Here is a 24,632-nt window from a genome sequence, read left to right as displayed (position 1 = left end):
TTGACAGCTGATACAGAGGACGGTGGGACAATTGCCGGCACAGAGGAACTGGATAGGCTGGTTTTGATAGGTTGCATAACAAAACCATTGAGACTGGCAAAGGCAAGGTCAGAAAACAAGAGTTGAATCACTCTCCTGCATAGATATATTAACATAGTTACGGTCTACATACAAAGAAGCTCACAGGTATATTTGTGAAAGTTTATGGAGATTCTCAGTCATCCAAGTCATGGTTGTCCCAAAGGTGTTTTTGTATGTTGAGCAAGTCTGAAGCAAGTTCCCCACCATCCAGTCAGAGCTGAAGAAGCTTCTTGGATGAGAAGTGAACTGTCTTCAAAGAAAAACGACTTCCCTCTTGAAAGACCACCCTTGCTTATATTTGTGAAGTCTCCAGGAAAGGCCATAATGGCAGAGCACTGCTTTGGTAAAATAGTTGAGTTGAAATCATAAAAGAGAACTTGGAAAAGTGGGTTTAAAGACTTTCCCATGATTTGCATCATACATGAGTAAACAAAACTCTCTTAAAACCAGGTAGGTGTCTGTGTCAGGGATGTCTGCAAGAGACTGTTAATAAAAAGTCAAGATGGCAGCTACCAATGGTACAATTGAAGCTCCAGTTGCACTATTGTGGCTGCCGTCTTTACTTTTTTGATCAGTTTGTGAACATTTCTGGCATGAGTCCTTTTGTACTTAACTATGAGTGGAAAATGACAAACCAGAGAAGCACTAAATTGCTTTTCTACAACACTTGGCCCATGAAGGCAAAAGCTCATGATGACATCAGTCCAAAAGCAGATAATTTGTATTATCATCATGGAAACCGAGGCTGTGTTTGGGCACACTTTTTCTTAACTTGCTTCAGATTTGTTCAACGTATAAAATCCACAATTTTGCAGATAATAACAGAGTTGGAAGGGACCTTGGAAGTCATCTAGTCCAACCCCCTGCTCAGGCAGGAAACCCCATGCCATTTCAGAGAAATGGTTCTCCTGTCTCTTCTTAAAAGCTTCCAGCATTGGAGCATTCACCGCCTCTGGAGGCAGGTTGTTCCACTGATTAATTGTTCTCACTGTCAGGAAGTTTCTCCTTAGTTCTAGGTTGCTTCTCTCTCCTTAGTTCTAGATAACCAATTTAGTCCCGTATTGGCAATTTTATATTCTTCAGTTATCTCTACACTCAATTAAAAATGATTTTACATGATATTAATTATGAACAGATTTCACACCCCACAGTTTCCATCCATATAACCGGCGGAAGGCCTATTTTGTTCTGGTCTGTCCTTTCTACAACTCAGTTCAGTCAACTAAGGAAAAGCCAACCATCTGTTTTACCCAACACATTTTAGGAACTGTTCTGAAACTAGTGTTTCCTAGTTGGCTTTTTTATACTTTCATCCTTGCCTCCCCCTTCTGCTCTTCTTCAAAGAGAACATTTGACAATATTATCACGGGAATTGAACATTTTATACCTGTTAAATAGATGACAGTATACAATTCTAATAGTGTTCAGAAGATTCTAAAATTCCATTCTAGTTGTCCATATGCAACCCAGAAGTGTCCTGCTTCAGAGGAACAGATAATTGTGAGATGGCCTTGCTTTTCTTCATCTTTCCTAACTTCTACTGAAATTATTTGAAATTAACAGACTACATCCTTAGATAATCCTTATTTCTCCATAAGAGTCAGAAATAACTATTCTCCAGCATGCAAACTCTTGAAACTTGCTCCTGGCGATATACATAGGACCAGCATAGATACCAGGGCCTCTGGGATTAGACAGCAAATACTAAAATTGTTTTAAATGCTCCCTGATACCAGAATCGAAATGAAAATATGTTTGTCTTTTTAACTGCCCAAGTCTCATGAAATCACTAAATCACACATGATTTTGGATTCAAATTAAATCTTATGAAATGTTGGCACTGTTGTACATAGCATCATGGACGTCAGATGGGAAGTCATTTTGGTACCTTCAAATATAAACAAACAAAATATTGTGAGTTTTTGTAGACTTTTTTGCCCATGTTTATTTTTACAACCACCTAGAGAAAAACATTTACTATGGTGTCCAAGACCAATGTTCCCTCATTTTATATAGTGGTGATCTAATAGTCCACAAAAAGGAGAAGGGTAGAAATCTCAAAATAAAAGACTATGCTCTCAATTTTCTTAATTAGCAAGATTAAATGAGGGCAACTCTAGGTTTATGCAAATGTGTGGAACTTGAAGTGCAGATTTTAAAACACAGTGTTCTCAGCTACTGGCTGCATTTTATTTTCCCTGACATAAAAGCTACAAGTAGGTTAAGCAGCCCTAATTTTAATTCTTCATAGATTTATCAAGGTACATCAGTCTCATGACGTCTATTGACCACATATAATATTTCATTCATACTCAGACTGGCTTATTAAGTAGGGTACACACTAATTATAGAAAACTGATTATCTAGTTCTTTTTAACAGAATGTCATTGAAGGTAAGGTCAGATCTTACACAGAAACTATGGTAACAAAAACACATTATGTCTTTGGTGGACAATGTTGGAAAATAGCTGTTAAATGGGACAGTAACACTAATAAACCTAATAAAACGTCTTTAGATGCTTGCTTTCAATTTTTTTTATTAAAGGTAAGTATCTCATCAAAGGTAAAGGATGAGAAGATAAACTATGCAGCTAAAAAAAGGCATCTTCATGCAGTATTGTGCAACCTTTTCAGGTTTGTTCCTCCTTGTTTAGTAATGTCAAGATCATGTTCTTTATTCTTTACACTCTGTTAGTTTGTGTTACAAGATTTTAATTCTACATAAATATATTTCAATCACTAGTATTTGATTAACTTAACTTTCATATAATAGAGGTAGAAAGGACCTTGGAGGTCTTCTAGTCCAGACATGTCAAACACAAGGCCCGGGGGCCGGATCCGGCCCACGAAGTGGTTTCATGCGGCCTGTGAAGCCATCCTGGAAACAGTGAGGGAACGGCCCCCACTGCCTTGGCCCTGGCCCAGAGACCCTCCTTCCGCCAGAGACCCTCAGATCTGTCCCACTCCCGCCCAGGCCCCCATAGGCACCCTTGATGCGAACGATGTAGAGCTGGCCACGCCCACCCAGGCCCCCCTGAGGGCAACCGCAATCCTGATGCGGCCCTCAATGAAATTGAGTTTGACACCCCTGTTCTAGTCCAACCTCCTGCTCAAGTAGGAAACCTTGTACTTTTCAAACAAATGGTTGTCTCTTCTTAAAAACCTCCAATGTTGGAGCACCCACAACTTCTGGAGGCAAGTCATTCCACTAATTAATTATTCTAACTGTATATCAGAAAAACTTCAACTTGCCTATGCAGATGAAGAAAGTTCAGTTAACTAACGATAATCACTTCTAAAATTAGGCTGTGAGTGATTTCAGCCGCCTGCAATCATTCAAGTACTATTAGAACTCAATTTGCAGCATTACTTTTGATTTATTTATTATCTGCAATCTGATCAGTGTCATCTCTTAGTGACCATATAGATGTTATTCCTGATGATCTAACCGAGTCCTTTAGATATTCCACTGCTGCACCCATTGCTACTGTAACTTAATCCATCTCCCTAGCTACTGGACTTCTTTTTCTATCTTTCCCAGCATTAGACCCTTTTCCAGAGAACTAGGTCTTCAAGCAATGGGTCTGAAGTGAAATAATTTGAATCTGGTCATTTGAGAGAGAACTCAACTGTTGAGTGGTTGAATGAACTATGTTTCTTGGCTATGCATGATATTTTCAGGAGCCTTCTCCAGAATCAATTTTCAAAAAGGTCAATACTCTCTCCATGCTGCTGCTTCTTCTGGGATTGGGTTACTCATGGAATAATGATGATGATGATGATGATGATGGTGGTGGTGGTGGTGGTGGTGGTGGAAGGGACCTTGGAGGTCATCTAGTCCAACCCTCTGCTCAGGCAGGAAACCCTATACCATTTCAGACAAATGGCTGTCCAGTCTCTTCTTATCATCTCTCCCTCATTGTTATCTACCTGTCCTCTTAGATGGGCAGGAGAGGTATGCTCCAGGTCTCTTTGTTAGGGAGTGTCATCTGGATGGAACCAGGAAGAAAACATAAAATACTTAGAGCTTAGATTTTCTGGAACACTGTTGGCCCTTTTTAAATACTTGAGTACCTGGTTTGGGACCCAGTCTCTGTTACTGAGTTCGTATCACGGTTATGCTAAATCCTGATTAGTATCTTGACTGCTGTGCAGTATAAGTAAGTAATTTAGTATTTTGGTATATTTTTATCTTATTTTTATTCATTGTTAACTGCCCAGAATCATGGCATAGGCAATTGGAATGAATGAATGAATGAATGAATGAATGAATGAATGAATGAATGAATGAATGCAGTTTTAACTTCCACTGCTTACATTACTATAATCTCTGTAAATAATGACACATCAAAGCATCTGAATATCTTTTCCAAGACCTTCATGGCTGTCTACTAAGTTCTAGATTAAGAGAATGATCTGAAGAATTGATGCTAACTTAAATGCTTCATACACTATTCTCAGTCGGAAGGATACTCGTCAGTATGTAGAAATGTACCATGAAATCAGGAAGAGCATTGCTTTCAAAGCTATACAAATCAAAACATAAGTGACACTGGTAATTAACCTTAAAATTATTTGTTTTTTTTAAATAAAAGGGACAAAACAGAAGAGCCTAGAAATGTAAAATAGGAAATTATTCTTACTCTGATTTTAATACAAACTCAATTATTAATTCATTTTACAAAGAATTTAATTATCATTAGTGTCCCTGAAATAGAGAGAAAAGTGCACTCTTTAACTTTCGGCTAGACTACATATTGATACACCAACTGATATCTTCATCTAGAGGGAACTATGTCCTGTCATCATTGTCATTATGTCAGTGGTGTCAAATCAAAATCACTTTGGAAATACAGGTTTAAATGCCTGTTTATTGGATTCCAGTCAAAAGAAGTACTAGTCTTGAAGATACAGGGGGAAAAAGGGTACCCCATTAATGTCACAGCACTTGAATTGGTAATCCTACTAACCTCACACATTACACATGGGAAATCTTAATATGAGTCAGATACAAGCCCCACAGGGGTAGGCAACCTTGGCTCTTTTATGACTCATGGACTTCAACTCCCAGAATTCCTGAGCCAGTTGGCTCAGGAATTCTGGGAGCTGAGGTCCATGAGTCATAAAAGAGCCACGGTTGCCTACCCCTGTATAGCAATAATAAGAAGCACACAATAGGTGTTTTTCAGAAAACAGGGGTATAAAATTTGAGTATCTAAAGCTTAATCAGCAGGCAACTGGAAAGAATATAAACCACTAAGTACATCTATAGATTACCTAAAGCTGTTTTTTTTTTTGCTATAAGCTTTTGATTAGAGGCAAATTAACATGAGCCTAAACCTCTTTTATTTCAAATCATGCTTTACATAGCCAAGCTTTATTGCTTTCTAAACTGTCTATCTAATACACACATCCTGCTCAAATAGTTTAATGCTAAGTAGTAACTGTGTGTTGCTACCAAAGATTTATAAAAATGTATTCATAATAATACATGGAAACCTCAGCAGTACATTTTTTTAAAAGGTCAAACAGATTTCAAAAGTATTTACCTTAAGCTTTACTAAGAGATTTTGTTTTACTTAGAGGTTTTAAAGTATGTACATTCCTTGGACTCTAACATCCGAAAGCGTTTCCTAGCAACCCGAGCATCAATATACTCTAAAATATCCATTTTAAAAGGTATATTATTGTAAGGATCTGAGGATACATCAGTGTGAAAATTTCTTCCAGAATAGGTTAAACAACAACAAAAGTTTGCCCATCACACTTTTAATACTAAATGACACAAGTTGTCATTGCATTGTTACATTGCTTTAATGAATGTTACAAGTGCTCCATTAACCTAGTTAACCTTTGAACATTTTCCCCAAGTAAATGTACATCCTTTCAATTATAACTAAAAGAGAGCTATTATGTATAAAGCAATCTAATATTACTTAATGTGCCAATCTTGATTTCCCATCTCCCAAATGAAGCTTTCATGTAGGAGACCAAGTACTGTAAATTAGCTCCTAATTTATTTTAGACCATACTTAAGGTACTAATATATTGCTAACATTGGCTTACTGATGAAAACATATGTCCTATATGGGTAGGAATGGAAGCGGGTGAATTTTCTTTTCAAATTAAGATGGTATTGTAATGTATTCAAAGAGTATCGAAGTCAAACAAACTTTCTTTCCTGATCAGCCATGACACTCAAATCAAATTCTTAATGCGGCAACATTGAGAACATATTTTTAATAATATATAGCCTAATATGGAAAAACTATAATGTTACCACAGATAGATTTACATTTCATGTGCAGGACAATATTTCTTTGGCATAAAAAAATTAAGTTTGAACAGCTCAGGTACATATTTAAAAGACTCGTAGTACTAACCCATATCAGCACAATTTGCCACTACTTGTTGGAAACATGGTGCCCAATCAGAGGTAACCTTGAGTCCTCAAGACCAATAGCATTTAATAGATCCATAAGCACCATGTTTCTGGGTGTGCAGCTAATGAGTAGAGTAACTTGGTCACTCAACAGCTAGACACTGGTGAAGCGGGCACAACAGTGCCTGCATTTTCTGCATCGCATGAGAAAAGCACATCTTCCTTCCTCTGTCCTTACCACTTTCTACAGAGGGACATACGAGAACATCCTGTCATGTTGCATTACTGTCCAGTCTGGCAGCATTACTGCTTCAGAAAGGAAGCAGTGCAGAGAGTGATGAGGATGGCTGAAAAGATTATTGGCAGTTCACTCCCTTCTATCCAAGACACAGCATATAACAGATGCTTGAGCAGGGCCCACAGGATTGTCTGGGATGCTACACATCCTCTTCACAACCTGTCTTCCTTGTTACCTTCTGGGAAGAGGCTTCGTGGTATCCTAAGCAGAACATCCAGATTCAGTCACAGTTTTGCTCCATACAGTATTATCCTTGCGAACTATCAAGCTCCCCCTTTCTGCTATGTATTCAAAATGGAGAGTGATTAATATTTACATGTATTTATGTATGTGGTATGTGTGTGTGTGTGTGTGTGTGTGTGTGTGTTATGTGTTATGTGTTATGTAGATATATACTTCCTTTCTTTCTAGAGCAGGCAACAGAATTTCATTTTTAATGTGGGTCAGGTTATCCTTTTCTTATTACCCATGAATATGTTTAGTCTTCTATAACAACCAAAGTGGCCAATATCATATCGTCATAGTGATTTTCACAAGTTAATTAGGATGCATTGTCTGAAGAAATCATTTGTTTTATCTGCTTCAGTTTTCCTCCTTGTATTTTATATCCCTCAACTCTACCCCTTTTCTATTGTCTTTTTTTGAAGCTAAAGTTTCATAGCAAACTAATAACTTTGGTTGCCTTTTTCTGCATTTCTTCCCATTCTCTTGCATCCTTCAAATAGGATAACCAAAACTACATTGTACCCCAGATGAGGATACACCATAGATTTGTATAAGGAAATTACAATGTTAAAAAAATTATTCACACCACTTCCTACTGCTTATGAGGATGCAATGTGTCAAGGTTGCTAGCCAGATAGTCATTGTACTATGCAGTGCTTTTTTTGTAAAATAAAAAGGTGCCGGAACTCACACATGTCATACAACCCGCCTTGCCTACCCTACAAGGTTCCATCCAAAAAAGGTGGCGGAACTCTGCTCTGAGCTTTCTATGAGAAAAAAAGCCCTGGTAATATGGTATATACTATGACTCCAAGATCTTTTTCCTGATTAGTAATAGATAGTGCCATCTATTTGAAGTTAGGGATTGTTTGGGTCATACAACTGAATTGTATTTGCAATAAGGATGACCACTCACCTAGTTTAAATAAATCCTTCTGGAACTCTTCACAATCACATTTGGTTTTTAGCAGCCTAACAACCCACCAAAGTTGGTCAGCTCCACTTGGTCTCTATGTGAGAAACATCCATGACGAATTAGAAAAGCACTAGGACAGGCTGATCCTTAAAGAAGACCATTTATTTCTTCTTTCCACTGGGGAAAAAAATCACTTATTGCTATTCTATTTTTAATCAGTTAACAGTCCATCAACAGAACAGCTCACTTAATCTATGGCAGCCTTTGATAATAAACTTGTTATAGGCTTTTTGAAAATCTAACTATAATATATCAACAGTGTCACTTCCATATATATGCCTGCTGACATTCTAAAACAGCTTTCTAAAGTTGATGAGACCAGAATTGACCTTTTGCAGAATCAATGCAGATTTGTCTTCAATAAGGAAATGTCTTCTATATATTGAGATTTTTTTTACTATCATTTCTATTCATTTATCTAGAAGATACATTATTCTGCCCGGTCTATAATTTTCCAAATCCTCCCTGGGTTTAGTTTTAAAAATTGGTGTCTCACTGCTATCCTCCCAATGCTCTGGTGCAGAGTCTTTTTTGGGTACACCATTGCATAGTTTCTTTTCTTTTCCTTGCTTTCTTTCCTCTTTTTTCTTTCTTTCCTTCTCTTTATTTCTTTCCTCTCTTCCTTCCTTTCTTATTTTTCTTTTTCTTCCTTCCTTCCTTCCTTCCTTCCTTCCTTCCTTCCTTCCTTCCTTCCTTCCTTCCTTTCCCTATTCATCTCAGTAAATGACTCCGGAGGATTATAGGTCAGTGATCCATCATTAGGGTCCAATTATCTGCAATGCCCCAGCTTTCCCTGTGGCCCCATCATTTATGTTCTCATTTGCAGTCGAGTATTCTAATCCTCCTCTTGGTTTTAGAAACTTTTGGCACTGATGTAGAAATTATAAAATATGTCCTTTTCAAATGTTGAGGGCATAGGCCGTTTTCAGTGGAGGGTTTGTTTGTTTCCTTTTCATCTCTTGACTGACATGACCACTCATTAACCCACTTCCAATGTTAATCCTACCTCTTATAGGAGATCCTATAATATTTACATCCTTTTACTTGAGATACAGCCCAGTACCTGCCAGCTTTCCTCCAGGGATCAGTTTAAAGTAAAAGGTAAAGGTTCCCCCGCACGTGCGTGCTAGTCGTTTCCGACTCTAGGGGGCGGTGCCTATCTCCGTTTCAAAGCCGAAGAGCCAGCGCTTGTCCGAGGACATCTCCGTGGTCATGTGGCCGGCATGACTAGACGCCAAAGGCGCACGGAACGCTGTTACCTTCCCACCGTAGTGGTCCCTATTTTTCTACTTGCATTTTTACGTGCTTTCGAACTGCTAGGTTGGCAGAAGCTGGGACGAGTAACAGGCGCTCACTCAGTTTAAAAGCTGCTGTTAAATGTGCAAACGGTCTCTCCTTTACAAGTTCCATTTCTCCAAATTATTCCCTGGTATCTATCAGTTCTAAACTTTTTCATCTGCCATTACCGTTTCATTCACACTCTGAGTATGCCTATGTTCAACCTGTCTAGTTGGCCCTATGCACGACAAGACAGCATTTCTGAAAATGCTACCCTAACAATCTGTCACAATATGACAGGGTTCTTTTCAAACTAGAGTTGTTATTTTGCCCTGAAAAAGTGGGAATTGACAAAGAAAAACAAGGTGATGTAGGCTTTTATACTTCTTTTTTTTTACTATTTACCGGGAGACTACTTACAAGTATTCACAACGTATCCTGACATTTTCCTAATCCCAGAAACTAGATGTCCCTTTATCTCTTCTACCAGCTGCTTTGTTTTTCTCTCCTCTTTTAACTCAAAATAAACTTCCCATTTTAATCCATCTCCCTACTGCTTCTCTGTTGGGAAGAAGGCCTCCCAGGATCTTTTGCCCAGGCCTTTGCAAGAGACCAGGACTTTGTCACCAACAGCAGATTTCCTTCTTGGGTCTTGGATGAAGCTGCCGCCTGCAGACAACCCATTTCCTCCTTTCTTTCCTGGATCTTTGGTGGTTCCTCTGGGTCTTCATTTCCCTCCTTCCAGGAAGCCACCCACTTGGACAACTACTCCATATATTTACTTTCTCTCTTCAGCTTTTGTCTGCAGCCATTCAGTACACTTTTTTTTCCTCTCCGGCTCTCTCTCTCTCTCTCTCCAATTTTTACTCAGACTAGCAGCATGTCCTCCTGCAACTGAAGAGAAGGGTGTTTCACCCACCCTTGTGATAGCACAACCACCATTCCAAGCCAAAAGTGATCTGTTTCTTTCCCCCTTTTTTAATTGAAAAGTTTTTCAATACATTTTATCTTTAGCAAAACCCCTCCCAACCCCCTCCCCTCCCACCCTCTTCCCACTCCCCAACCCTCCCTCCCTTTCCCCTCCCCCCCTCCCGACTTCCCAGAGCTGAGTACAGGGTATAAAAATACAAACAATCATAATCTAACTTATGCAAACAACCCTAAACTATTTAAACTATCACACTTTAACTCATATAGATAAACTCCAAACATATATATATCATATCAATAATTATTCAAATACAAAATAATACTTTTTAGTCCCATATTTGCTCCGTAGTATCTCTCTGTTGCAAATAGTCTTTCAGGTGCACTAAGATCTTTACCATATCCCCCCCAAAAAATAACTTTACAGTCCATTCTTCTGTAGTCGGTAATTTTACCTTTTTACTAGAAATCTTACTACCATAGTTAAATTCAACATCCATTTAATATCCACCACAATAATATCAATAATACCCAATAAGAACAATTACAGATAAAACAATTTTATATCAATTATTAAAAACCATTCTACTTTCCAACTAGGCTTTAAATTTCCATACTAAAACCAAGTTTATACAACCTTTCCTTCTCCTAATATATTATACAACTTAAAATACCATACATTACTTTCCAAACTTAAAAATTTTTTATATAATCTTTTTCCCCCTTTTACTTGTTCCAATAGCTGGCTCACACCAGCAGAACAGCAGCCATGTCAGGTCATTAAAACCCATAGGCCACATAGTCTTGTATTTCCTTTTTCCGTCTAGCAGCCTAAATGTGGCTTCCAGAATCGATTGTCTAGATTTCTCGCTGTCACTGATGCTAACGTGGACCCCCTGTGCTATCTAGCAGTTTATCTAAATGGCACGTGGCATCCACAACTTCATAGCAACCTACAGCCAACACAAACCCATTTGTCTGCATTTTGAATTGTTGAATCAGAGTCGACTGAACTGCAAGATGAGCAGCAAATAAATTTGATAACTAAAATAAGTAAAAATAAATAATCAACCAATTCCCCTGAGAACTATCCTTCATACATGATATGAATTTATCATCCAAGGACTGGATCCTTCTTATGACAACATCTCCATTATCCTGAAGGGTTCTTCTTTTCCAAGATCTTCATTCTCCATTGTAGCAAAGGAGTTATCCTGAGAATCAGGCAAAGCTATCGCATTTCATTTCCTACTCTGTATCATCTCTAATACAGCCATTCTTGGCTTAAAAAGAACAGATTTGCTTCCTGACAGCCAGAAGCTCATGGCACTGAGCACAAACACATAATCTATGCCAAACAGGCAGAGAGTTGTACATTTTGCACTTTGTGCAATGAACAGGAAATCATCTCTTCCCCTATCGACTTTCTGCCTTCAGATTATTTATTGTTATTAGATGTGTGTTCTTCTTCTTTAAAGTTGGATTTAAGAGACAGTTTTTGTCAGGCTACGGAAATCAAAACAGATATGTGGTGATTCTTCCAAGCAGATTTCTTTATTGTTCTACACCTACAGACAAAAGCTACATTCTGGGAACAATTAGGGAGGGGCTGTCTTCACCCTCTTTCTCTCACACACAAACTATCTGAACTGAGTTGCCTCTTATTCCTCTGGAATGTGCTACCACTCTCCTGGGAATCCATACTACATTTCATAAGTTTTACATTATACCTTATGTAATATACCAGGAGCACCAGTAGTTAAACCTGACAGATGAGATGGGCAGTCCTGTAGAGCTTAGGACTGCCCCGACCTTCGCTCATTCTGCCGGGACCTGAAGACCTGGCTCTTTGAGCTCTCTGGCCTGGACTGAGGATATTAACTGGGTTTTTAATTGTATTTTAATTGGGGTTTTATTCCAAGGTTAATATAATCTTTTTAATTGATTTTAAGTTTTGTAATTTGTCATATTGTTTTTAAAACCTTGTGAACCGCCCTGAGTCCTACAAGAGAAGGGCGGTACATAAATCTAATAATAAATAATAAATAAAATAAATAATTTTTTCCTCCTGCTACCTTCCCTTGCAAAACTTTCTGATAAAGGCTGCTCTCCAATTCACCTGCTCCAGTCATGAGTTCTAAACAGCGTCAGCTCTTTCTAAAGACCTAAAGGCTGGCTTGGATCAAAATTAAATGGTGTAATTTCCTATCATTTTTAGTGGAAAACACAAATGTGTTTTGTTTGCTTCAAACAAACACAAATCCAAAATGCTTCATCCATTTCTATGACACAATTCTGCCCATACTGCATTCTTCAATTATTAAAATGATTAAAAATATCCAATACAACTCCACACCACCATTGTATATTCATAATATAAGACGCTGTATTACAAACCATTTATATCACACATAATGTGTATGTGGATCCTTCTAGACCGGGGTGTCAAACTCGCCACGTGATGTGATGTGTCACGACGTATCATGACTTTTTTCCCCTTGCCAGAGCTGGGGTGGGCACAGCTTCTGTGTGACTCATCCAGCCCACGGGTCAGCAGTTTGACACACCTGTTCTAGACCTTTAATACAGTAAATTTAAATGGATATGCTTAAAGTCTGGATGAACATCTCAAAAGGTAGCAACTGAGTTTAGTTGAGCTCAAAAAATAGAACAGTCTTAGATTTATTAATACCGGTATTTGAGGGGTCCTTGGTGTTCTCTGAGCTTGGTTGTTTTCTTGCAGACATTTCATTACTTAAACTAGGTAACATCATCAGACTAGCACTGATGATGAGAGCATAAAGGACTCCTCAGGTCAACTCTGAGCTACAAATATTCTTCTTTACCAATTACTCCATTCCAAAAAGTCACATGCACATAGCTGCGAGGAGTCAGCTGCAACAATTTTACAAGCATAGATGGCTATGAATCTAATAGCTCCTTCTTCTAATTAAAAAAAAACATTTGTACTAATTACCAAACCTTCCTTTTGTTATTCTTCCATTTTTTCCTCAAAATAGAAGTGGAGTATTCTTCACTATTATTAAGGAGAGCTATGTCAGTGTGTTACGTCTCAATATTATAGCAATTTTTATTGATGATTGGGAAAAAGCAGGACCAGTAAATTGTCCCAGGACTAAAGGCTAGACTGGGACATAAGAGCAGTATTTCAGAAGGCAGTAACAGCAAATTACTATCTTAATTCAGCCAAATAAACTTTATGGAATTTATATGAAATCACCAGGAAACAAGCTCAAAATAAAGAGAGAACTTCATTATTTTCTTTGGAAAGACAGCTAGGAAACAAATGTAAAACAGTAATAATATAATGGTATGAAAATCACAGATGTAAGACTTCCATAATTGTTTAGCATGCTGAGTCTCATTGTTTCTTATCCAAATTAGACATCTAAATGATACTGCTCATTAAGAATCACCATGCAACATGATTTGCAAAACCAAGGAAGAGCTATCAACCTGTCTCTCCTTTCTTAGGGAGGCTTCTCGTAAGACTCTTCAAAACTTTCATTATTTTTTTTTCACTTGTTATACAATGTGTGCTTTCTGTTTGTCATTTCTATTTTTTTCCACTGCTAAAATGGCAATATTTATTTTCCTAACTACGCTCATATGCCTCTCCAATTATTAACTGATTTGAATGATTTACCCTCTATAATGGGATTAAAACTTATTTACAGTAACAATATAATCAGTCATCTAAGCTGTGGAGGACAACCAAATAAACAAAGGCAGAACATTCTTCCTACAGAATGAATATTTACTGTTACAAAGATGATTTTCACTTATTGCAAAGAGATACATTGAATGAATGAATGAATGAACCTTTATTGTCAAAGTACAACCATGTTTACATTGAGATTGGCTGAGCCTCCCTTCGTGCCCACACCCCCAACTCATAGTGACACAAACCCTTCATCTTATTACACCATGTGAGCTAATTGCACAACACACCGGCCTCGCAAGTCAATCATGCATAAAGTTTATAAAACTATTTCCCATTTAAAAGCCTAACAGCCGATGGATAAAAGCTGTTCTTCAGCCTGTTGGTATGGCTGGCTATACTCCTATATCTCCTACCTGATGGTAGGAGAGTAAAGAGGTACTGTCCAGGGTGTGAGTCAACCCTGAGAATTTTCCTCACTCTTCCAAGGCAGCGAGCCCTGGCGATGTCATCCAGTGGTGTCAGGGGACAGCCCACAATGTCTTGTGCTGTGTTCACCACCCTCTGTAATACTTTCCTATCCACGGCTGTCAGACCAGCATACCAAACCACAATACAGTACGAGAGGACGCTCTCTATAGTAGACCGGTAAAAGAGGGTCATTAGCCGTTGTTCTACCCTGTTCTTCCGCAAGACCCTGAGGAAGTGGAGTCTCTGTTGGACCTTTCTGGCCACCTGGGTTGTATTAACTTTCCAGGTAAGATCTTCACAGAGGTAGACTCCCAGAAATTTAAAGGAGGAAACTCTCTCCACACAGCCCCCCCCCCCGATGTAAAGTGGGGCAGGTTCCTCTTTTTTTCCTCCGGAAGTCTAGCACCACCTCTTTCGTCTAGCTGATGTTCAGGTGCAAGTTGTTGTTGAAACACCATATGGATAGTTTTTGTACCTCCCCCCTGTATGCTGTCTCATCTCCACCTGTAATAAGACCCACTACGGTGGTATCAACTGCGAACTTAATTATCACAGTAGATGGGTCGGACGATACACAATCATATGTGTACAATGAGTTCTTGGTTATAACCCTATATACTGCACAACAAGGACAACAAGAATAAGCTCAGGTCTACGCTTTTACTAAAAGTGCAAATGTAGCAAACATGGAGGAATTCTGGGAAAGGTAGAAAAAAGAGAGGAAGAGGACCACCAGCAACAAGGTAGATGGACTCAGTTATGGCAGTGCTGTGTGCACCATTGACAGACTTGAAAAGAACAAGTCAAGGCTGGATGGTCGTGAAGGAAAATTTATCTAGGTGGTTGCTGGGAGTGGAAAACTATTGGATGACACATAATCAGTCAATAGCAAGTTTCAAGAATTGCTAAGTGCATTACCCAGAAAAGATGTAGTATTTGGAACATTAACATTGAGGAAAGAAGAGAACTTGGAAAAGTGAACTGAGCAAGCACAATTATGCAGAGTTTATAAAGACATTATATATTGGAGAGGTAATTCTTTGTTCGTTGTCAACATTTGCTTCAAGGAATGTAAATGCATACTGTGTGCCTGAAGATGGACAACTTTGGAATCAAATTGACGGTATAATAAGAAATAAAATTGGGGGGCAAGCCATTCAGCCAACCAAAATACTTCCAGGCGCAGCAAAATAAACCATGAATTACTGGTATCATATACAGTAGCAAGAGTCCCCAAACCCTGGTCCGTGGACCAGTACTGGGCCACGGCATGCTAGCAACCGGTCCGCACAAAAAAAGCCTCATCCGTGGGATGCAGGCAGCACACAAAACCACACTCCCTCCAGTCCATGGAACTGGTCCCTGGTGCCCAAAAAGTTGGGGACCTCTGATATTCAGGCATTAGATTTAAAAAAAGAACACTGGTACACCAACAAAACTTTACATGGAGGACATAGTGTCAGAATTTAAGCGTAATATAAGATACAGAATCAATACTTTTAACTCTAGCAAAAGAGAACCTGTAGGGGTAGGTGATGAGATAAATGATAAATGAATCAAGCAAGGGGGAAAAGTGGTTTAAAAAAGAGACCCAAACAGCTTGAAATCAAGAGAGGACAGTGGATGAAAGCCATAGTCAAACAGGAAGTATAATAATTGAATGTAAGCTTTCCAGTAAAAAGGGACAAAGTATACCATCTTAACGGAAAATGTCAAAAGAGAAAAATAACAAGAAAAGGAAAATCGCAAAGATGATTACAGATAAGGTTATTCAAAGAGCACTACTGGCACAAATCTGAAAGAAACAATGAAGTTACAAGAACACACACGAAAACTTACAGAAATACAGAAACTATTTATAAATGGGATTATACAATAAAAGAAATATTTGTGGAGAGAAAATATTTTCTGGAACTGATTCTATTAGAAAATGGAGAACAAGAAGTAATAAACCACTTGTCAAGCAAAAATGCCCCAAGTGCAGATGAAATACCAGTCATAGTAGATACAGGGGAGGGGAGGGGGAGGGGAGGGAAGGGATTGAAATGCTAAATAAAAGCGCTGCTTGTGATTCAGTTTCTCTCATGACTTTTTAGCTTTATCCAGTTTGAATTGTGGCAGAATGGTGTAAAAAAATAAATGTCAGAAAGGAAACTGAAGCTAAACATAAGTCAGATGCATTCCTGTTCTGGTGTGGTGATCATGTGCTGAAGTATCACTCCGGGCACCACATTTCCAGAAAAAGTGATAAATTAGAACAGATTCAGAAGATGTCAATGATGACATTACAGGGATGTAAGGGCCTACTCTATAAGGACAGTCAGAAGGAAAGAAGATGTATGTATGTATGTATGTATGTATGTATGTATGTATGTATGAACTTTATAGATTAAGAAGAGACATTATATCAGCATTCAAGAACATTGCAGGGTGCCATGGAGAAGACAGAAACTATTTTCCATTGCTACAGAAACTAAAACCAGAAATAATGGATATAGGTTGCTACCTATTTAAATATAAGGTATATTTAAATATAGCATTTAAATATAAGGGAACACTTTCCGATAATAAGATATATACAACAGTGGAGTAGTCTATGTAGGGGCACTGTGGGTGCTCCATCTGTAGAGGTTTTTAAGAAGAAAATTGAATTGTTTAATAGACTTTTCAGTACATGAATGACTCAAAGATGATGGACACCACTTTGATTTGGTGGTGAGGAAATGCCATTAGGATAGCTGTCAGCATAGTTAAGCATAGAAATAAAAAGGGGAACGAATGTACAATGCTTCCTGTAATGGGAAAAACTTCAGTACATGTGATTAAAAAAAGGCCTTAAAAACTCCATGAAAAGTGACAAAACATCTTTACCTTCCATAACATAAAATACAGTAAAACCATTAATTTTCTTTATCTGCCTGCAGAGAAATGCCATTTCAATGCTTAAAGGTAGATACAATTGAATGTCTTACCTCTGAATTTTTTAGGAGGACTGTTAAGATCACCTGTTTCTGGTTGTACAACACATCGGTCATCAACAAGTCTGCAATGAGCAAAAATGGAAAACAGAATTAACATTTCAATTACCAAACTAGTATTTTTCAGACACCAATTTAAGATCTCTTTGAAGAAGGAAAGAAAAATAAGTCATCCAAGATTAAGTTAGAAAAGCAGCTGAACTATCTGGCTTTCCCCGGACACTGCATTCTATCACTCTTATTTTCATTTGTGTTCCTCAAAAATAGAATAGAATAGAGCTGGAAGGGACCTTGGAGATCTTCTAGTCCAGCCGCCTGCTCAAGCAGGAGAACCTATACCAGTGATGGCGAACCTTTTAGAAACCGAGTGCCCAAATTGCAACCCAAAACCCACTTATGTATTGTTGGGTGCCGGGTGGGTGTGGCCAATTGGGTGGGCATGGCTGCGGTGGTCACGGCAGACTGGGTGGGGAAGGCAAGGTGAGGCAGGGGCTGGAATGGCTGCTGCCTGACACCATCAGCCCTCGCACACAGCGAGCACATGGGGGCCATCTGTGTAAATAAATAGTTCTGCATTTGTGGTAACAGATACATCAACCTACAATTCCCTTGAAATCATAATCATGGGTTTTATCTGTCTGTCTTTGGGTAGCAAGAATACCATGGGAACCCTGTGGAAGCCAGCAATGATCACCTATGAGTGGCACAAGTCTACAGGCAGAAGGTAGTTTGCATAATTACATGTTTAATGAAAGGAAGGGTGAGGGGTGACATCATAGCAGTGTTCCAATATCTCCAGGGTTGCCACAAAGAAGAGGGAGTCAAGCAATTTGCCAAAGCATCTGAGGGCTGGACAAGAAGCAACGGATGGAAACAAAGAGAGAAGCAATCTAGAACTAAGGAGAAATTTCCTGACAGTTAGAACAATAAATCCAGACATTGTGGGTACTCCAACACTGGAAGTTTTTAAGAGGAGATTGGACAACCATTTTTCTGAAATGGTACAGGGTTTCCTGCAGAGGGTTGGACTTCAAGGTCCCTTCCAACTCATCATCATCTCATCAAAAACCATAAACCATGCTAAACTATCATCACCATGTAGAAACAAACTGAGTCAGGGTAAGTGCTGTACTAGAAAGTGTTACATAAATTACTGATAGCAAAATGACCAGTTATAACCAGAAACATTTATGCAAGTGACTATAGAAGGTATTGGCTTAAATGCCCTCTTTTTTAACATATTATTATGCTAAACAGCTTTTCCTTCAAAGTACATACAAATTATATATATATATATATATATATATATATATATATATATATATATATATATATATATATATATGTGTGTGTGTGTGTGTGTGTGTGTGTGTGTGTGTGTGTGTGTATGTTAAATGTTTGTTAAGCATTCAGAATACACTTGCTTAGTCTCCCTTTATTCTTTGTTAGAAGCCAAAAATTTTTACATATATATATATATATAAAAGGTAAAGGTAAATGTTCCCCCGCACATGCGTGCTAGTCGTTTCCGACTCTAGGGGCCGGTGCTCATCTCCGTTTCAAAGCCGAAGAGCCAGCGCTTGTCCGAGGACATCTCCGTGGTCATGTGGCTGGCATGACTAGACGCCAAAGGCGCAAGGAACACTGTTACCTTCCCACTGTAGTGGTCCCTATTTTTCTACTTGCATTTTTACGTGCTTTCAAACTGCTAGGTTGGCAGAAGCTGGGACGAGCAACAGGCGCTCACTCTGTTATGTGGCACTGGGGATTTGACCCGCCAAACTGCCGACCTTCTGATCAACAAGCTCAGCTTCCTAACCCACTGAGCCACCGCATCCCTCATATATGTGTGTGTGTGTGTGTGTGTGTGTATGTATGTGTATTCATATGTTTATATATTTATAAAGCTTCCAAATATAGAACTTGTAAAAAACATCATCATTTGTCATTAAGCCATTACAAAAGCTTCCGTACGACTAACTTCTACATCGAAAAGGCTGTTGACAAGGCAACCCATTGGCTGTATAGATATACACAAGAAATGACATGTGTTGACTGATATTCATGTTTGTTAACTCCTAGGAAACCAGATACTGTCTTATCTCAGAGCAACCTACTTCCTCTAAATAAACATCACTATAGGTGCACATATTATAAGACTAGAAATAAACTTTGCTTCTGGAAGTAATTTGGGCCAAGTCAAAAGCAGAAGATCCAGCGAGAGAAGTGTGTGTACATACATTTCACTGTTTTTGTAATTTAATTCTGAAAATAGAAAAATAAACCTTATATACTGCAGGCTGGAGGCAGTTTGGCAGTAGGTTTATGGTTGCCTCCATGCTTTTAAGTGAAATTTAGCATGGCCTTGGCTATCTCTAACATCTGGTGGGTCTCATTGTATAAATATGGAAACTTCCAGTAGATTATGAGGCTGATCTTTGCCGAGATGAAGAATTTAGTTTACAAGCTACAAGAGACCTCTCTGTTTTGGCTCCCAGGCATTCCTTCTGACTCATTAATGGCAGTTCCACTTTGAACTACATTTATTTATTTAAATAATTGTTGAGCTGCCATCACACCACAGTAACTCTAGACAGCTACCAAAAAAACCTCAGAAACAATAGATAAAAATACAATTCATAACCCTTATCCAAAAATCCTCATTTACTCATTGAAGTAACTTAAAAGCAGGCAGCTGGCTTTACTCAAGCTTTTGGCCCAAATGCTTGTTAGAATATCCAGATCTTTAATGACTTGGAAAAGACCAAAAGGGTCAGAACCCATTGGATCTCCAGGACAGGCACAGAGATATAGAGAAGGCACAATGTCTATATCATTGTCTAAAGGTAGGACTTGGATCATGCCATCTCTGCTGGCTCTGGTGGGAGCTGGAGCAGAGAGGCAATCAGGTATGATTAGGAGGCAGAACTAGGGCAGGGGCTGGCTGAGGAATTCTGGGAGTTGAAGTCCACAAGTTCACAAGTCATAAAAGGGCAACGTTTGAAGACCCCTGAACTAGGGACTTAAAATAAAAAAGTTTACATTCCAAGTCATTGCCCAGTTGGCTCTTTTACAGGAATACACTGGGATAATTTATTTTTTTATATATAGTCTTCAGCTGGATTTCAAATTGATCTTTTGCAAGTTTGCACAGCCAATTTACTTCATTTCAATTCAGTTTTTGACAACCTTATCCTATGATGAAGAAAGTCCCAAACCTCCACTGATTTAGCTACTTGCTAGATCATTTGTAGCAAGCAAAACAAAGAAGACCCCAAACCTCAGTGGGTAGTTTTCTTGGTGGAATCATATGGCTTTCAAAATTTTGAAAGTTTACAACATAGTTTTGTGATCTAAAGCCCAGAAAGAAGTAAATCTCTGACCTCAGCCCAGCAGTACTGGTCTTATACAGTGAAATAGAACATGATTGGCACCTGGAATGACACTGTGTGACACCAGATGTCATCTAATGCCAGATTCCAGTTATACAGAAGAGAGAATGTTAACTGATGTATCATCTCACTTATATACCTTATTAAAGAAAACCCTAATTCCTTGTAACACACCACTCTGTCCCCCAAAGAATGCATATAGAAAACGAGAGAACAGAAATATGAAGTCAAAGTTTATCTTACAGTTTTCTGAAACTATAGCAAACAGATTGTTAATTCTAAAAGAGGGGTAGATTCACCTTCATCAGAAATAAGATCATAGGCAAAGAATTATTATTCTGGGACTATAGAAAGAAAATCAAAATTGGGTATATAGTATTAATGGCAACTAGGTTTATTACTTGGATATAAAAACACATTAAACTTAGTCCATTTTCTTTGTTCATGAGTTCTAACATGTAATCTCTTGCAGGTTTCTAACTTTAATGTAATATAGGAATAAGTATATATCACACTGAGGTTTTTTAATATTTGGGAAGATGATGGTAGAGGACAGGAAGGCCTGGAGGAATGTTGTCCATGGGATCACGATGGGTCGGACATGACTTCGCAACTAACAACAACAACAATATTTGGGAGGATTGTTCATATTAAATACTATTCTGGTATTTTTTAAAAAATACTGAGGATTCAGGACTACTAATATAACATTAGTTAGTCTAAGACTGCATGTCATCCTAGCCATTTAATCATTATTCTAGTTATCTTTTCTCACATGCTTAAAACTCTTTCTGAGCACCAACTATCAGATACTGGGTATTGCCTAAGAATTGGGAAATATTCATACACAGGCTAAGCAGTAGCTTACAGTTCAACACAGCAGCTTTTTCCAGCAAAAGCATCAAGTAAAATTTGAAATGAATTGAAGCTTAATAAAACTACCCAAGAATTAATACCAAATCGGTTCTGCTCACACAATGGAGGCAGTTATTAATATCTATGTGATCACAATGGCTCATGTAGTTAATACTTGAAGATCTTGGGAAGGCATTCACAATTTTATTTAACTTCTCTATTTATCTCATAACTACTTCTAGCTGCAGATAAAGCAGATGTAACGTCTATAACGATTTCCTTCCTGCTTTCTCAATAGAAGGTTCTCAGTTCCCTATAACTTTCTTCATCTATTCATTTTCAGTTCTCAAGTGCTTCATTTCTTCTTTACAATAACAGTAGAGTTGCCTACAGAGAAGTATAATTCAATAATTTAAGTATGTTTAATAAATGTGCTGGTGATGACCTATAAAGCCCTACATGGCATGGGTCCGGATTATCTTAGGGAGCACCTGCTGCCAGCATCAACTTCCCATCGTCCTGTGCGCTCCCATAGAGAGGCCCTCCTTAGGGTGCCACCGGTTTGATTTATCAGGCCTGGACTGAAGGGGTTTTAGCTTTTTAAATATTGTTTTAATTGTTGGGCTTAATTAATTTAATTTATTTTAATTTTATATTATCTTTTATATTGTATTTTATGCTGCCCTGTAAACCGCCCTGAGTCCTTCGGGAATAGGGCGGTATAGAAATCTAATAAAATAAAATAAAATAAATAAATAAATGGAATATGGTATGTTGGCATTGTCCACTCTTTTGTAAAGGGTACTTAAAAATACTGTAAACAAATAACTCCTTTGAGTCAAGCCCAATTCCAGGTGATTACATAGATACATCTATATAGATTTTTTTTGGCAATAATGCAGAAGTGATTTGCCATTGTCTTCTTCTAAAATATTCCTTTCACTTTCCCAGTCTGGCTAACATTCCTGGAATACTCCCATTCTCATAGTAACAATAATATTCTTCTCTTCTAAGTTCGGCCAAGGTAGGCGCTACCATCTGCTAAAGCACAGAACACTGTAGTCATCAACAACTAGCATTTTCATTAAAGCTTTCTTATTCAATTGTGAATCAAAACTGGTTTTGAGCTGTATGGGATATTAGAGTCTCAGTTTCCAATCCTGGATACATATGCTCCGAGCTAAAAAAAAATCAGGCTATTCCTATGTCCAAAGAAACTCAGCCTTTTCTCCATAATGCTTCATCTAGAGAATTTTGTGACAACAATACTTCCATTTTGGAAATTTATATTCTATGTACTACATTTCTTATTGCTTGAAGGTTCTCTAAAATGTGGCAATTTAGTAGGTCTGTGAAATTTTATTATAATTTATATGTTCTATTTTTACATGTGCACATAAACACTTTTAGATTGTCCACCTGGCAACGTCTATTGAATTTAACCAAGAATTGTTGCTGTTACTGTTGTGTGTGTGTTTTTAAGGTCCTGGGTAATATACATTGTATCTTGTTACAGTTGACATTTTGTTCTGCTGAAGAAATATAGATCTAGAAACTAAATGCTATTTGCTTCTGAAAAGGTTAGGAAAAAATGTATTACTCTGTGTAACTTATTTCTTAGTTTAATATTTAAATCATCCAATGAAATCATTGCCAGAAAAGCAACATAGAAGTATAAGAAAAACAATGCTGTTCTTCTTTTTGTAATTAGCATGCAATAGAGTTAGTTTGAGGCCATCTGTAAAAAAAATTTTTTTGTATAAGATTTGTTGCTTCTCTGATCCCTTTTTATTGTCTAATTATTTTCAGGAAAACACTGCCAGTTCCTTATCAAAATTAACATTTTATATTATTTATTGTCTTCTATAAGGAAGCAAAGAATGCTTCCTATATTAAAGGAAAGTTAGTAGCTAATATAGTATAAACTATATGTACACTATATAAATCACTTCTCAAAAGTACCACTTAAACAAAGTCTGTTTATATATACATATTCTGTCATATTTAAAAACCATATCTTTCTCTCCCCTTTCCTGGCTTCCCTTACTATGAAGTCTTAAGCTTTTAGGGAAACCCAGCAGTCTCAGAATCTAGTCTGCATGTCTAGATGCGGCATGAAACCAAATCTTAGTATGAAAATAACTTATAGTAAGCATTCGTATCAGTGTTTATCCTACCACTCCTATCATAGTTATCAGGAAAATATACATTTTGACAGAAGTGTACTTCATTTCATGTTAACTGCCATATGACTTGTTTAAACAAGCCAGTTTCATAACCTACAGGTTGAGACTGGTTCATTGCAAGCAAAAAACAAAGTTTGGCAGGTTCAAGGAATATTTGCAAGGTATGGGCAATGCAGGCTAAAAATGGAGTTGAAGAAGAGAGGTGATACAGTATATGAGCCAAGGCTCCCTGTTTGTATGTGTTCATCATCTGTTCATAATACAAAATCCACACACAGCCAATACTGAGTTCAAATATCACACTAAGCCACAATGTGGTTTGTTTAATTTTGATATAGTCTAATTAAGCACAGTTATTACAGTTTTGATTCAACCTAAAATCCAGGCCATTCTGTCTTACTCAGTAAATTAAAATAAGCCATAGCTTTTGCACAATTCACCAAATAATTTCAACACAAACTCACTACCAAACTCCTAAGAGTAGGCATAAGTAAAGTCTATGGGAAGCCAGATTCACTTAACAACCATGTTACTGACTTATTTATTTATTTATTTTATTACATTTATATACCGCCCTTTCCCGGAGGACTCAGGGTGGTTTACAGGGTAATTAAAAACCAAAAATACAAAAGTTAAAAAACCAAGTTTAAAAAAGATTAAATTTATCCCTGTATAAATAAAACCCCAATTAAAATAAATTAATCCTCAGCCTGGGCCAGAGAGCTCGAAGAGCCAAGTCTTCAGGCCCCGGCGGAATGATCGGAGGTCGGGGGCAGTCCTCAGCTCCACTGGCAGCTGGTTCCAAAGGGCAGGCACCCCCACTGAGAAGGCCCTATCCCTGGGTGTTACCCACCGGCAATCTCTTACCGGTGGGACCCTGAGAAGACCCTCCCTGTGGGAG

At 38.0% G+C, this 24,632-nt stretch overlaps 1 protein-coding gene across 1 annotated transcript in view; it reads right to left on the bottom strand.

The window, feature by feature from the left end:
• The window catches only part of ITPR1 (inositol 1,4,5-trisphosphate receptor type 1), a 248,806-nt gene that overhangs the window by 181,808 nt on the left and 42,366 nt on the right, over positions 1-24,632 (bottom strand). Inside the window, exon 3 of the mRNA XM_083354087.1 lies at positions 17,293-17,363. Within this exon, the coding sequence (XP_083210213.1) occupies positions 17,293-17,363 (71 nt within the window). The remainder of the gene's footprint in view (positions 1-17,292; positions 17,364-24,632) is intronic.

Source organism: Vipera ursinii (genome assembly GCF_947247035.1).
Source record: "Vipera ursinii genome assembly, chromosome: 2".
In the NCBI taxonomy this organism is placed as follows: Eukaryota; Metazoa; Chordata; class Lepidosauria; order Squamata; family Viperidae; genus Vipera; species Vipera ursinii.
This window is presented reverse-complemented; position numbering and strand designations above follow the sequence as displayed.